Source organism: Wyeomyia smithii, chromosome 2 (assembly GCF_029784165.1).
Source record: "Wyeomyia smithii strain HCP4-BCI-WySm-NY-G18 chromosome 2, ASM2978416v1, whole genome shotgun sequence".
Taxonomy (NCBI): domain Eukaryota; kingdom Metazoa; phylum Arthropoda; class Insecta; order Diptera; family Culicidae; genus Wyeomyia; species Wyeomyia smithii.
The window spans coordinates 163,408,661-163,425,734 of record NC_073695.1 but is presented as its reverse complement, the minus strand read 5'-3'; the positions used below and the strand labels follow the sequence as shown (position 1 = coordinate 163,425,734).

The 17,074-nt window shown below is 36.7% G+C and overlaps 1 protein-coding gene across 1 annotated transcript in view; it reads right to left on the bottom strand.

Moving 5' to 3' along the window:
• Nucleotides 1-17,074, bottom strand: part of LOC129723049 (voltage-gated potassium channel subunit beta-2) — a 138,929-nt gene that overhangs the window by 107,688 nt on the left and 14,167 nt on the right. Inside the window, exons 3-4 of the mRNA XM_055676998.1 lie at nucleotides 5,993-6,102; nucleotides 1,713-1,979 (exon numbers count right to left, since the gene is read on the bottom strand). Coding sequence (XP_055532973.1) covers nucleotides 1,713-1,979; nucleotides 5,993-6,102 — 377 coding nt within the window. The remainder of the gene's footprint in view (nucleotides 1-1,712; nucleotides 1,980-5,992; nucleotides 6,103-17,074) is intronic.

Below are 17,074 nucleotides of genomic sequence, written 5' to 3'. Positions count from 1 at the left end.
TTACCAGCGCTATGCCAACAACTCCAACTGCAGCCATGGAAGCAATGCTCTGCCTACTGCTTCTACATCTTCATGTGAAAAAGGAAGCAGAGCTATAAGGTTGCAAAGGAGGATAACTATACTCGAAGGGGACCAAATCGGCCACCTTCGCATACTTAGGGAGTTTAAACTAACTCCGCTATTTACTACAGTCTCCGACTGGATGGACGTTAGGACCAACATGAATATTCCGTATTGAGTGATGGAACCAAACCGCTCTATGTGGAACAATGGAGGGCCTAATCTTCCACCTGGCATCGTCAGTTTTTATACGGATGGCTCGAAAATGGGATCCCTAACGGGATCCGGTATATACGGACCCGGTATCAGGGAAACATTTTCCCTGGGCAAATGGCCCACCGTTTTTCAAGCAGAGGTATATGCCATATATATCTGCGCAAAAATATGCCTGAAACGCAACTACAGACATGCAAAAATCGGTATATTCTCGGACAGTCAAGCAGCACTACTAGCACTTAAGTCCGTCAAATGCACATCCAAACTTGTTTGGGAATGCATTGAAACTCTACGGGAACTCTCCCGGCAGAACTCAGTTTTTCTGTTTTGGGTGCCCGGACATTGCGGAGCCGAGAGTAATGAACAAGCTGACTACCTAGCAAGACTGGGATCAGCTCAGCAGTTTATTGGCCCCGAGCCGTTTCTGGGTACGTCCAATTCCGCTATCAAAAGCGAACTACTAACTTGGGAAAGGCTAGAAATAGCATCCCAATGGCAACAGGTACAGGGTTGTAGACAAGCTAAAAAGTTAATCTATCCGAACCCCGGAACCGCCAGAAAGTTACTTAGTCTAAATCGTAATGAACTACGGATAATCACGGGACTCCTTACCGGACACTGTCCCGCTTTTTATCATTTAAAGAAAATCGGTGTAGTGTTGAACGACACCTGCCGATTCTGCAAATCTGAACCAGAGAGTTCAGAGCATTTGCTTTGCTCTTGCGGAGCTCTTGCTTCCTCTAGGTACAACTTGTTAGGAAGTTACCTTTCAACTCCATACCAAGTATGGAGCTCTAATCCCAAGTTTCATCAACTATGTTATACTTAATTGGGGTACAGGTTTACAACAAAACAGTTCTACTCCATCAATTAGTACGAGCAATCCTGTGCACAGCAATCGGGGCCAGCCACAAAAGACAATCAGTAAGACTGTCGCAGTGGCATTTCAGTACCCAGTGCCCTTCAGGCATACGTTGGATAAAAAAAACCCCGAAAAATCAGCCTCACAGGTTATGCTCTCACACACATTTTTAGAAAATCTGCGTGCGCAAATATATATAAACTCAAAATTCCGAAGAAACTTTTATACAACGGCAAATTGAAAAACCATAGACTCGAAAAATTTGTGTTTTGCAGACAAAATTGCAAATTCTGTATTTCTGATGTTACTTAAAACTTCGTTTGAGTCATGCATACGTTACAGCAAGAAGATAGTTACACGCTATCAAAAAACGACGCATGTGCGTCTTCTCTGTTTTGAGTGTAGTATTCGTTTCTCCCTCCCAGGCGATACTTATTATTCGACAATCTAATGCGGCTAAATAAAGTTAATGATAGAATCGACGATAGTGAACACGAGTTATATATAAAGTTTAGATACTAAATTTATGATACTTTTCACGAGAAACTACATTATAAAATTAGTTATATAATACCTGTGCACGGTCAAGGCTCACTTGCCCCAATTCATTCAAAGCCATCGTTGTGTTGTCAGTTACACTCTTCACACTAGGAGACTTTTCAGTATCAAGTATTGGTACAATTCCATCAGTTTTACTTGGAATCGATGTACTAACAGTCAAGGCTGCTGTGGTCGCTACTGCTTGTCGTTCGGAACCAAGTTGCGCTTGGCGTTCTCTCTCTTGTGCTCTTCGTTGGTTTAAAAGCTCGTTGTCCAATTGGCGAACTTCTCGGGCTTCACGCTAAAACAAATAATTTTCATTCAATATCGTATAAGAAAATAGCCATGTTTTAGTTCATCTCTCAATCCAATCTTGCCTCTAAAAATACACTCAAAATTTTAGTTTGTTATCACTTTTTCGATTCTCATTTGATTTGTCCATTCGGCCGTGGAATGAGATGGACCACGCGAATAAAAGAGTTAGTATGAGGAAAGTGAAGCAAACTCGTTTATTCAAGCAACCAAATACATGGTATTACAGATCACAAATAGAAAATTTTTGTTTCCTGCGGAAATGTCGGAAATTCTCCCCGGAAAATAAGTGAACTTGCTTGATTTACTTATAAACGGTACATCTCGTAGCCAAAGTTAGTATATGAATTTTCCATGAAATATTTCAAATAAATTTCCACATCAAAGAATAATTGGAAAAAAGTCTTCGGATATTTATATTCTTGTAGTGGTGATTGGTCGAATATTTTTACAGTCAAAACGGTTTGTTTGATTGTCATAATGTCTTTGGCAAAGTTGTAGATACAAATTTTGTCCGTTCATAAAAAAATGTATCTTGTAAAAAAAATTTCAAAAAATCATAACTTTTTTTCTTGACTTTTCCATGCTCGGGCCGGTTGCATTGTTTAGGTAATCTTTTGTAGTTTTTATAGAAAAATTAGATTTTTTTAAAAATGAGCTTTTTAAGGTAATTTTTAATTTTTCTTCTAACTGTTTTTTAAAAACCTTATTTTTATCTATAGAATTTTTTCGTAAAGACAAAATTGTTATCTACAACTTTGCCGAAGATGTTACACCGATCAAACCAACCGTTTTCCCTAAAATATTTGTAATCAACAATACCTTTCCAAAATATCATTTTCAAAAGCTTCTCAAATATAAGTCGTGTTCCAAAAAATTAAACCAATAGCACGAAATGGCATCTTTTGCCTATAGGAACGTCTGTGCAAAGTTTCAGCCAAATCAAAAATGGTCGATTAAGGGGTAATTTCCATCAAATACTCAAAAAAACAAGGATTTTTTCATGATTATTTTAAATGAACATTTGAGATGTAAGGTATATAAATAATATAGCATTGGATTAAGCAACTCTTGCAGAGTAGACAAAAAACTGAAATGCTATCTTTGTTACAAAATGGCGGCTGTGCACCGATTGCCGTGAACCGCTTTTTTCAAAAGTTGTTCCGCGGCGAGCAGTGGAAGTCGTGCCCAACTCCACCTATCACATAAACAAAAAAAATTTCATTATCTACATAAGTGTCGCTAGTGAAGTACACATGATTAAATTTTTAAAATTTTTCTTCGCAATGGCAACGGTTCGTGAGAAAAAATTCTTTTTCGAAAAAAAAAGCGACTTTGATTGTTTATAACTTTTGTTGTACTTCACTGGATAATGGTTTTGAGAAAAACGCGTTTAAAGTTTGAAAATGCTTTAAATCTTAATAATGGCAATAATGAAGCCCCTTATAATTTTTTTACCATCAGTCAGCTTTCCCTGTGCCGTAAAGTTGTCCTTGCTGGGCCTTATTTACCTCTTCTTCTTATTTTTGTTTGATGTAAGGCTGCGCCTAGACTCTTTCGCGATATCGGACATGCGATGCTCAGCGACTTTCACGCGGTTGGCGTCCGATCCCACGCAAAACTCGTATATGTTCGGTCCAACGGTTAACCCAAAAGCATGATTATGTATTAGAGGACAGTTACAAATATCGGCATCACCGCAGTTCGAACAAGACACAAAAATCTTGAAGCCTAGTCCACGCTTGCTCGACTGTGAAACCGCACATCACGATTACATTTTTTACACACTCCTAATTCAGAAAGGGCAGTAAATACAGCGTAATATGTATGAAACAGTAGCCGAAATCCCTATCAACACCGCGATCACGGTTTAAATCAGAAGTTTTTAATTTTTTCCCCGAGGTACTAACGTACTCCGAATCGCCTTTGAACGCATGGCGGTTAGGCGGGTATCGGTTACTTATTTTACTCCGGGTTGTTCTGGTACTTCTTCTTTTACTGCCGTTGTGGTCACTGTACACATTGTCACTCATATTTAAGAACTTTTGAATATGACTCACAGTTAAAAGTATAGAAAAACTCAAACAGAGAACGTACACAACGAGAACTGATAATGGACTAAACAAAGGGAAACGAAACTTGATGAAGCGATCTCTATACTTTCAATTTGAAACACGATATCGATCATAGGTAATTTTGTAAGCCGAGCATCGCCAAATTAAAGGAAAAATGTGATTTTGGAGCATTAAAGTTGTTCGGTAAAAATTGGTTTAAAAGAATTTTGAGTTTAGATCTGTACTTGGGCGATTTAGATTTTGATTTAAGGATAGTTTTAGCTTCAAATTTAGGCCAATAAAAAAATGGCAAAAATAATTTCTTCGGTTGATATTACCCCTTACATTGGTTGCCCGTTTTTTGTGGAAATGCTCAATTACATTGTAGGTCGCTCTATCAGCTACCTTTTTTTCTAAATAAAAACTAAAACGTGCCATATATCACATACATATTTATATGTACAATTAAAACAAATATGTACCTCAATTGTTATTCACCTTTGTTTACGAAGTAATATTCCTTTTTGCTTGAGAGAAAAGAGCAAAGTTTAATTTTTTTAGCATGTAGCACCTCTTATATTGCATAGAAGTAGTAACTTTTTGAAAGTTCTATTAATCAACATCAAAAAACACGTTTGTTCAAAATAAATACCAATTAATTGTAGACTAATGGCCGTTTCTCCGAAACGCTGTTTTTTGCGGTGTTTACGATAGAGATCTAGCAGATCAACTGAAATCAAAAACTCATACTATTTCATTAGTTTAGAAGCATGCCGGGTATCTGAACGATTGTTTTCATAAGTAGGGTAGGGAACGGCTTAAGCAGCAGCGCCTATTTTAATCAGTCGAAGAAAACAGGCCTCAAACTCCTGCATTTTGACCAATATCGACAATTTCAAAGATGGAAACGAAAACTTTGATTGTCTAGCTGTCTTACGAATATGAGAAATACCGTTAATCACAAAGAAATCTGTGAACAATTGCAATTGAAACAAATCGACCTATATTGCAGCCATTCAGGAGCCACTCCGGGTGCTGAAAAAAACGCCTGCAAAACATATGGAAACTGCTTAAAATAGGTTCGGGGTGATTGGAATAGTGTCCCTCGATTGGTAACTTTGATTGAAGATTGTTAAAGTTTGCTAACTTAGTTTTACAATCTGAAAACAAGTTCTGACAGAGAAAACGATAGCGAACAGATTGATATACTACTGTTTGAATTTCACCCAAAACGTTTCGAGTATTTCGTCTGAATACACAGGCGGTTCCTAAAGCTGCTTAGAATATGTTCCCTACCCTATTTTGTTTTCAGTGCAAACTGGAACGTTTTTCCTAAAAAAATATGTTTTAAGCGCCAAAAATTGCAAGAAAAAAGTATTTTTTTCGACAAAGTTAAACTTCGTGTATCCAAAAACGATCGTTCAATGACCGGAGAATATAATCACGAGAATTAAAAAAAAATGAAGGAAATCGGTCCAGTAGTTTTATCGCAATCGTAAACACGGCAAAGTCATTTTTTGAGAAACAACATTTTGAAATAAACGCGTATAAAGTTTCAAGTTCAGTTCATGCGGCCGTGACGAGGTGCGCCCAAAATCACGCTAACTTTCTCCCTATTGTTCAGATCTTCATGAAAATTTGTGAAAATGTTCTCAAGAAGTTGTACTCAATGATAATGCAATATATTTTTTTCGATTTTTCGGAAACAGTGAAAGTATATAACCTCTTAAGTAGTAAAATACCAAATAATTCTCTGCTGATACTCGAATGGTATTAACCTCAAAATCAGCTTATAATTTAAAGGTTAGGAATTTAAGAAGATTTCCTGCTCCGTTTCAATTAAAAAAGCCTTAGCGTTATTAGTTTGAAGCATTAGCTAGTCTACAAAAAAGATTGAATATAGTTATATCAAAAAAACATACTATCGACAAATAGCCTTGAATCATACCTTAAATATTGCAGCTTCAATTTTTTGATGTTTTTGTTGCTCGCGTTCAGCATTTTCATTCTTCTGGCGTTCCTTTTGTTTCTCCTCCTCGGTTGGTCCTGCTTTGGTATCTTATTAGAATTTTTCAAACAAAATACATATAACGGATAGGAAACCGGAGTGAATGGATGAGGAAAAGCGGGAATTGGTCAGCATATAAATTCACAAAATCATTGTTCCATGTTAACGACATGGAAATATCCATGTAAGAATATTTAAGTAATTACAGCAGTGGAAATATGTTACGTAGTTTAAAAAAAGGTATGTTTCATTACAGGTTAACAGAACCACATCAGTATTGTGCATAATTAGTAAAACTGTTGATTAAGTTTGAAACCTAGATTAGGGATGTTACGAGTATCCACATCTGCACTGTAAAAGCTTGCTTGGTTTCTGGGCAACTGTGCACTGCCGGTAGCCGCATAACTGTCCCATACTGATTTTGGTCACTTTTGAGTTATCATCAGGAATCGACTTAATTGTTATCATATTTTCCGAAAAAAATAAAATTGATACTCTTGTATGAAAAAACATGGGAAAAATACCAAGTTGTGTTTGTCCCGTATTGAAAGTACCCGCATTACAGTCCCACTGCTTAGTGGTACAAACTGCGAACATACAATCTTGCTCCAGATTAGTGTTTATCGGATTATTTTAGGCTCAGAGCCGCTCCGTTTTGCGTGGTGGGGTACAGAAGTTTCACTGACGTTTTTCTGTTAAACAAGTAATTTTAAAGGTATAAATTTAGCTTAACCCTCTAGTACCCAAATTAATTTTTAGACGGACATCGAAAAAATCATCATAAAGCCTTATAAACATTCTTTAAGTCCTTATTGAAGCTTTTTAGAGGTTTGACTGAAAACCGTCCAGAGGCGGCACTGGGCACTAGAGGGTTAAATATACAAAAGCAAATCTAGAATGTGTGAGTAGGTAAAGTACACTGGGGTCGCTTTTTACGTGGGTTGTTTTTATGCGTTTTTTTTAAACGAAATATTTTTACAATAACGCGGATTATTTTTACCCGATTCGGATGATTATTTGTACGCGGTATCAAATAAGTTTAGAACACTCAACATATTTTTCACGTTATTGTTACGTGAAATTTCCTGTACTTATTCATTTTCTGTCATTTTGCATGATTTATGTGACAAACATAACATCTACGTGAAAATCAGATGACATAGCCGTAGCTACTCCGTTTTCCGTGAGGGGCAGAGAATTTCTATTTAAGAAAACGATATTTTTTTAATTTTACTTTAAAACCGTTATGTGTTCGACAAAAAAAAGTACTTTTACGCGTCCAACGGAGCACCCGGGTACCCACAAATTAAATTCTTGTAACTTTTGCAGTTTTCCTTCTATTACAATAGTTTTAGCACCAAAAGATTCAGAAGCTCATTTATTTTCAAAGAAGCGTTAGTGGTGTCACGGAAGAATTTTCGTTTTCCCTCAAATCCGGTTTTCCGGGTTCATATTCCAAAAAAACTGCGAATGTGCGTATAGTTAAAAGAAAGCAGGGATATAAACTTCAAAAATTTTTTCTTAGAGTGGCCAGCCAGCTTGTTGCTAAAAACCCTCTTATTAAAGAAAAAAATCTGCAAATTTTAATGAGTTTGCTGACTTAAATGAGCAGGTTTTCATAGTGTAATTGAGTTTCAGGGGACCAACATTTTACGCAGGTTCAGCCATTTCTACTCTAACTAAGTAAGAGCTTCGTACATTTACTTTGTATTCATATCGAGCTCGTATTTAAATACCCAGCCGTAAAAATACTCACCTCCATTGACGAGTAATGGAAGATATACAGCAGGGCGTCAATGAGATGTATGAAAAAAAAAATGACATTCGAATGTCGTTTAACGGTAGGGTTCAAAAGTTTTTTTATCTCGAAAAAAGTCCCCATGCTAAATTTCAGCTAAATCGGACTTTGGGAATACGTGTAATCAATGTTTCAACTTTTTGACCAATGAAAAAAATGTACATCGATTTTTTTATGCCAAATGCCTTGAAAATTCATGAAACGGCGAGATCTGGTGTAGTTAATCGTACTTTTTTTTTGGAAAAAATTGACTTTCTGGCGCTTAAAAATTTTTGAGCTGGGCCAATGAAACATATCGTTTAGCGGTAGAGCTGATGATTTTTTTGAGAAGACGAAACTTTTGAGCCCTATCGCTAAACGAAATTCGAAAAATCTATTTTCATTGGCACTCTAATACACAGGTTACGGCTGGGTATTTGTATTCGAGCTTGACGTGAAGACCGTTATTGACTAGCGAAACTGTGTATCTTACACTTAATTTCTTCAAATGTTCAAATGTCTTGAGGGTGCGACCATGTGCGATCGAGAAACTAAGTACAGAAGAGAGTTTTTGAAAGTTCTACTCTGAAGCAACAAATGCATTGAAGAAATTACAGTGTTAGAAATCCAGCTTCGAGAGTCGCCTCACTTAAAACCGATGTCGACCAACGATACTAAGATACTCTATTCACGAAAAAAATACTGAGAAAATGGAGTGATTCAACCGTCAGCCTAAATTCTAAATTTTACGATAGGCATTGTTTGATCAGTGTTTACCATCAGACCGGATAGAGTGTGGAATGCTCACCTCGACCAGAAAATTGACTGATATCGTTAACATTGAAAAAACTGGAGACTATTCAACAATGCTTATTGCTTATATTTCAGATTTTTCTTTTGGATTTTTCCATCAATCACATACATGAGAAAATTGCGTGGTGGGGCAATGCAAACGCATGGGGGGGCTAAGTCCCCCCTAGCCCCCCCGTTAGCTACGGGCCTGATTCAGATGCATACCATGTTTTATCATGTAGCATCTACGTCAACTTGGCAACGTCAAACAGAATAAAGTATCGCGTGAACTCTCCGTGTGAAAATACACAGAAATCAAAATGGCGAAGCTGTTGTCTGAGCGGGGGCCTAGTGTGGTTGGTAACGTCTCCGCCAACCACGCTTGACGCCTGGGTTCGAATCCCACCGCCGACATAGGTGTCGATGGTTGTGAGGTGGCGTGATCCACTCACAACCAACCCAACTGGTCTAGATTCAATCCTAGCCGACACCGGGAGATTTTCTGAGGCGAAAAATCTCTGGGATCACGCCTTCCATCGCATGAGGAAGTAAAGCCGTTGGCGCCGGTCCGTTAGTAAACGGGTCGTGAGTTAGGGTCCTGGGTGTGGAGTCGTCTCCCTGGGCGTCGGTGATTGGCCACAACAGTGGCGGAACTAGACCGACGGTAAATAAGCGAAAGTAAAAAAAAAAAAAGCTGTTGTCTGATGTTGTCTTTGAACATGAAAGGCATTCCTCGATGACTTCCCAATAAGTGAGCTTTAAAAAAAAATTACAGGAGGGTTGTGTGCAAAGCCACGACCGCAAGGTTGAAGTAGAATACTTTTACAAGAAAGATAACCCGGCTGCTTGCGTGTCAGTCATTTTTTCTAGTAAATAAACATTGACTAATCAGATCAATCGAAGTTTACGCTTCAACAAGGTCTGACCATTTTCAATAATATAGTAAGTTGCTTGTCATGGTTGGGGCTTGACAATTTTTAAATTTTGAGATGATATTTTTTTGGATGTCGTGCTCATGACTGAAGGAAAAGATAATTCAGTACGTTTTTAAACACGAAGATGGAGTAGAATTTATAGCTTTTACAAATTTGAAACTGTGAATTAAATCATTAGAAAATATTAACTCTTCAATCAAGTTTTTATTTCATCCTGAAAAGGACAATTTGTTGTTGATTTTAGTATCGGATAAGATGCCGATCACATCTTTGCGTTATCACTGACAGTGCGAATAAACTATTTCTTGTGATAAAATGAACAGTGAGAAGCTAAACTAGACGGCTCACGTGTTGTGTCAAAATGAGTCAACTTTTCATTAAATGTATTTCCTAGTGCCCACTATCGCACAGAGACTGCATTTCACTGACTGCAGAGACTGCATTTTTTTTTTCGTTGCTGGAATCCGCTGCAACTAGTGCGCTATCCATTGCTACGCCACAGCTGTGGCCGCTTTCCGCCATCGCTGGTATCCACTGCACTGCTAGTGCTGCTGCTAAGGGAGGACGACTGCTGTTGTCGCTGTCCAGAACTATTATGTTTTAAATTGCAAGGTATATGATTCTGTCGACCGTGCTTGGGAAGCAACCATATAACGACCAATCAGAGGTCGAATTTTCGTTATGACAAGGCTTGACTATTTTCAATAGTACAATAGTGTGAATAATAAAATTACAATTATCTTCTTTTGGGAAGAATCTTAGAAGATTTTCCAATCTATTGCTGCAAGAACGAAGGAAATCCATCGAATACTAACCGATTTATTAGCATTTGAAATTGGACATATTTTTCACTTTTTTCGGTTTTAGATTTTCATTTCACATCCCTATGTAGCCGAACGTCCTGAGAGAAGTATTCTACTTCAAAATCATAAGAATCCGGCATCGAGATATTACACAGATTCAGTTCAAATTGCGAGGAATTTCCTGAACATAAACAGATGCAGCTAACAGTGATTATCACCAGCGAATGTCGCAATATCATTTTGCCATTTTGTATGTCGTTTAATTCATTTACGAATTGGCGATTTTGCATGCCCGTGCGACTTATCAAGCAACATATTTGGATATTCTCTGAAAACCATTCCTAGTCTCTCAAGAATTTGGAAAACCACAATTGAAAATTATAGGTTGCACAAAACGTAGAACCTATCAGACAATCAAATGCTTTTCACTTTACCGGTAGTTAAATTCTACGTGAAACTCACATGAAATGCATATGTCTACTGAATAAGATTCACAGGATAAATCATCTCACCAGTTCATGATAAACTCAAATGACAATCACGTACAATCTACATGAAAACAACAGTGGAAAATATTCACATAACTTTTCCGGTAACTATAACGTGAAAAATATTTTGAGTGTATAAATATATCGAATCTAATTTTTTAAATGCGATACAACCAACCGCGTAAAAAGCGACCCCAGTGTATTCGCTTTATTTATACGAATCATAAACATTTCGCTAGGGGCAATGCAAACGCGTGGGGAGGGGCTAAGCCCTCCCCCCCCCCCTAGCCCATATGGTAGCTAGGGGACTGTTTAGGCTACATGCAAAAGTAAGTATTTCTTTTAATTAACTAGACTAATGTTGTTTTTCTGCAGTACAATCTACGTTGCCGTTGATACTGCCGGTTGCTAGTTGAATTTATATGTGATGAGACAAAATATGCGAGTACTTTTGAAATGTTCCCGCATATTTTGTGCCATTTTGTCTTTTTTCAAGTTACATAACGTAAAATAGCTGGAAATCCGAAAATTCACTGATAACATTAAATCGCCGTTTTCTCAACATGTTGTTTTTCATTATGGGACAGTTATCATTTGTAGGTTATAAAAGATAATTTATGCACTTACACGCAACAGTTCAATTTTTAATCAACCAATGTATTTTCTCATTTTGCACAATTTTTGGGGTGTTCGAAAAATCGTGGGTCATTTGCGTGAGCTGGTTCATATGAACGACTCGCCCATCTCTTACAAACTGCTTCAACCACAGCAGCCTTTTGAAAAAAAAATCTAAAATGTACCTATACAAATCACCTTGACATTAGCAACACCGGTTGATATTATATAAGCGTAACGATTTGCAGTCGCCTATCACATTGAAAATACGCAAGAACATCAATTGTATCATGATCAACACACATTCATTATACAGGTTTTAATATTGACCAAAAGATGCGATAATTTCGCACAATATTAATGTTGTTCACACCATCCAGCTTTTGCGAGTACCGTGTGAATAATGTTAGCAATAAAAATTCTAGATCTGATGATGGCCGAAACTTTATGTGAAACGTCCTCGGAATGTGTTTTAATAGCCGAAAAGAATGAACTATCCAGAGAAAAATGAAAAGCAATATTCGCTTCTGTAACTACGAAACAGCTATAGCAGCTAGCAACAAAAACAACAAACATCGCACACTGTTTCCAAAGCTGCAAAAACGTGATCGAAATTATTTTGACCCAAAAACATTGATTTTAGAGCCCTAACGTCTTCAGCAAAGTTGTTCTATTAATTATTCTCCATGTTATAGAAGTTGCGATTCCATGATTAATCCACTCAACAGTGAGAAACGAATTTCACTTTTCTCATTTTGGAATATAAAAATCCACTTTGTTCAGCAAAGTTGTAGTAAATTTTAAAAGGAACAACTTTGTGGAAGACATCATACTTTCATCTATTTATTTAAATGGACTTTTGTGGAGTTTTCTATATATTACTACTTAATTCTTTATTTTGTTATTTAACTTTTTATATTGATTTTCTAAAATGTTTGAATGTTCTACAAAGTTGTTTGCTACAACGGAAAAAATAATATCTCGGAAGAAAGTTTTTTGAAGTAGAATACTTCTCTCAGGAAGTTCGGCTACATAGGGATGTAAAACGAAAATCTAAAACCTAAATCTAAAATATGTCCAATTTCAAATGCTAATAAATCGGTTAGTATTCGATGGATTTCCTTCGTTCTTGCAGCAATAGATTGGAAAATCTTCTAAGATTCTTCCCAAATGCAGATAAATGTAATTTTATTTTCCAAACTATTGTACTATTTAAAATAGTCAAGCCTCGTATAAACAAAAACTTCGGCCTCTGATTGGTCGTTGTATGATTGCTCCATGGTCGACAGAACCATAGACCTTGCCATTTGGAATGTCCTATTTGGCCTATATAAGAGCCTGTTTCACCCGAAACCGCTCATTATAATTCTAGACTGCAACAACAGCAGTCCTCCCTTAGCAGCAGCAGTGGATACAGTAGCAGTAACAGTGCAGTGGGCAACGGCCTGTGGTATGGCAACGGACAGCGGAGCGCGTCTCAGCATCGATAGCAGCAGGACCAGGTGATGCAGGGCAGCGGATACCAATGACAACGGAAGCGTCCACTACTGTGGCAACGGGGATAGCGCAGCGGTTGACGTTGGTCTCAGCGTCTATATAAGCAGGGCCAGCTGTTGCAGTGTGGCATTTTGGTGAAATGCTGTCTCTGAGCGATAGCAGGCACACTAGCAAATGCATCCAATGCAAAGAACGTTCTGGAAAACTTTTCAGTGTTTATTTCCCCCAAGGAATATTTTATTCGCACTGCCAGTGATAACGAAAAGATGTGATCGGCATCTAATCAAATATTGAATTAAACAACACATTGTCCTTTTCAGGATGAAATAAAAACCTAATTGAAGAGTTAATATTATCTCTTAAATCATTTTACACTTTCAGAAAATTTGGAACAGATACATATTTGGCTTCATCTCCGTGTCTCAGAACGTACTGAATCATCTTTTCTTTCAGTCATGAGCACAATATCCGAAAAGCTTTCACTATCAGCATAAAAATTAATTTTTCGCATAATCAAAATTAAAAAATTATCAAGTCCAAATCATGACAAGCAACTATATTATTAAGAATGGTCCATCCTTGTTGAAGCGCGAAATTTGACCGATCTGATTAGTCGTTAATATGATTGCTTCTCAAGCACGGTCGACAGAATCATACCCCTTGCCATTTTAAATTTGCTATTTGCTAAAGTTGACTCATTTTGACAACACATGAGCCGTCTAGTTTTGAGTGTTAAATCAGCTTTTCACTGTTTATTTTATCACAAGGAATACTTTATTCGCACTGTCAGTGATAACGCCAAGATGTGATCGGTATCTTATCCGATATTGAATTGAACAACAGATTAAAAAATGACTGACACGCAAGCTGCCGGGTTTTCTTGTGAAAGTATCCTACTTCATCCTTGCGGTCGTGGCTTTGCACACAACCCTCCTGTGATTTTTTTATCTCACATGTATTTTTGGTTGTTGACGATTTTTACTAGAATAATGCGCTAATTTACACTAATTTCTCTTATATCAAAAAATAATGATTTTGGAGTCGTAGTGTCTTCAGTAAAGTTTCCTTTAAATTATTTTCCACTTTGTAAAAGTTAGAATTTTGTGATTAATCTACCTAAAAGTGAAAAATGAGTTTTATTTTTTTCATTTTTGCATATAAAAATCCACTTTGCTGAGTAAAGTTTTAGCACATTTTGTAAGAAACAACTTTGTCGAAGACACTATACTTGTATCTGCTAATTTAAATGATCTATTGTGAAGTTTTCTCTAGAATGCCCTTTAAAATCATTTTTTCAATATAACTTTTTATAGTGATTTTCTAAGTTTTTTCAATGTTCTACAATGTTGTTGACCATCATAAAACACCAAGTTCAAACAAGTTCACCGAAGAAAGTTTATTTTTATCTCTTAAGTTTATTTAGTTATTAAAGATTTTAAATCTGGATTAAATGATGTTTTACTTATACTTAAATATAGAAAAGGTTTAGTCTGCAGATATTTGCAGATTTCAAAGATAACTGTTAGTAAAGTTGTGCATTATTTCAATAAAAATCGTCAATAACCGATGAAATATGAAAGATAAGAATAAACTTTCTTCGATGAAATTGTTTGTTTTATGATAGCAAACAACAATGTAGAACATTGAAAAATTGTAGAAAATCACTACTAAATGTTATATTGAAAAAAATGATTTTTAGTGGCAATCTGTAGAAAACTCCACAAAAGTCCATTTTAAAAGGCAGATAGAGGTATGATATCTTTGACAAAGTTGTTTCTTATAAAATGTACAACAACTTTGCCGAACAAAGTGAATTTTCATATGCAAAAATGAGAAAAGTAAAAATTGCTTCTCACTGCTAAGAGGATTAATCACAAAATTGCAACTTCTACAAAATAAAGAATAAATAATGGAACAACTTTCCATAAGGCACATATAGCGCACTATGGCTCTAAAATCAATTTTTTTGGGTTAAAATAATTTCGATCACGTTTTTGCAGCTTTGGGAACAGTGTGCATCGTAGACACTGAACAGAACATAATCATCAATGTTCTACTGAACATATAAAAACTGAGGGGTTTGTAAACATACATCTAAACGTAGGACTAGGCAAAATGTTTAAAATTTTGTGTTGATTTCTAAACATGTTTTATCCCGAAAATTCTTTTGAAGTAGAATACTTCTCTCAGGAAGTTCGGCTACATAGGGATGTGAAATGAAAATCTAAAACTGAAAAAAGTGAGAAATATGTCCAATTTCAAATGCTAATAAATCGGTTAGTTTTCGATGGATTTCCTTCGTTTTTGCAGCAATCGATTAGAAAATCTTCTAAGATACCTACCAAATGCATGAAATTGCAATTTTATCATTTAAACTATTGTACTATTGAAAATACTTAAGCCTTGTCAAAACACAAAATTAGACCTCTGATTGGTCGTTATACCGCGCTTTCCCAAGCACGGTCGGCAGAGTTATGGACCTAGTAAATTGGGAATGCATCATTTGGCCTATATAAGAGCTTCATCAGATAATAAACAAACATTTCATCGGATATTAAATTGAACAACTGAAATTTGAAGAACACAAATGATTATTTGAAGAGTTAATATTTTCTCGTTTTGCGCTATAATTCAAAGTTAATTATCTTCATCTACATACATACTCTGACTATCATTACTTGTTTGCGTCGCTTAGTGTTTGGCTACGGTCATGCAGAACGCAAATAACGGCGCGATGCGATTCGGCAAGACGAAATGTGTTGAAATGTATAGCTCTACTTCGCCTTAGAAAGAGCTGTACATTTCACCACGGTAAGGCGAATCGCATCGCGCCGGCATTCGCGTTCTGCATAACCGTAGCCTTTGTTCCGTTCCCGTTCAATGATGTCGTATTAAATGTGCATATTACAATTCGGCAGCACTTCAACTTCTCATTTGCACAAAATTGAAAAATATTCAATGAACTTCATTCAAAATATCAAACAAAAAGAAATTACAATACTGCCAATGAACGGTCAACGTTTATTTACTAGAAAAAATGACACACGCAAGCAGCCGGGTTATCTTTCTTGTAAAAGTATTCTACTTCAACCTTGCGGTCGTGGCTTTGCATACAACCTTCCTGTGATTTTTTGCAATATATTATACACAAAACAGTCCCAATGCACTTTGGTAATAATCAGGGGCGGATTAGGGCGAAGGCGAAGCAGGCGATCGCCTGCTCGTCAATCATTGGAGGGCGCCAAATGTAGGAGCGAAAAGACTGAAAGAACCAAAATTCAAACCACAATAATAAGTTGAATGTTCGGCAAATTTAATTGGCTTTTTTTTCTGGCTTGCCTATCGAGTCAATAAAAAACGCTCTCAATTGTTTAATATGTGCGAAATTGGAACGGAAAGTTGTGTCGGGAAAGTTGTCAATTTTTCGAGCTAGCGTTATTTTAATGAAAATAAATCATCAAGTCTATTATGCATGTTGGAAACAGTTTGGTTGAATTATTTACTTGACTTCTTAAAGTGTTGTTTTTGTCAAATTTAGAGTGACATGTTGTTTCTCAACCACTGAATATGTAGGTACTTTGATTTTTTTTGAAACATTGATTATTAATCAAAAGAAAATTCGTTTTTTGTATAATACAGGTCGGACTCGATTATCCAGAATGTCAAAAAAATTCATATCTGATAATCTAATCACAGAAAAAAAATTGAGAACCGATTGCAGTCAATAAATGGTGACTGTCGGAGGTCTTCTGTATGAACGTTACAGGTCCGCAGCTCTTCCTCAATTATCTTCTCGGACCATGTTGGCCTTGGCCATTCGCCAAACGGCTTTTCTAAAAACGACGGCCCCTTAAACCAAGGACTTTTAACGTCTAAGCTGGGACCGCTTCCCCATATCGTGGCAAAGTCTGCAGGGTTCTGCTTTGATGGTACCCACATCCATTTGTCGGTGTTTGTTAGCGTCAATATTTCGTTAATTTTACAGGCCACATACTGTTTGTATTTGCGTGGGTCTGCTCGCAGCCAAGCCAGCACCGTTGACGAGTCAGACCACAAGTGACGCTTTGTAATCGTTATCGTATGAGATTCAATAACGAAACGCAGTAATCGCGCTC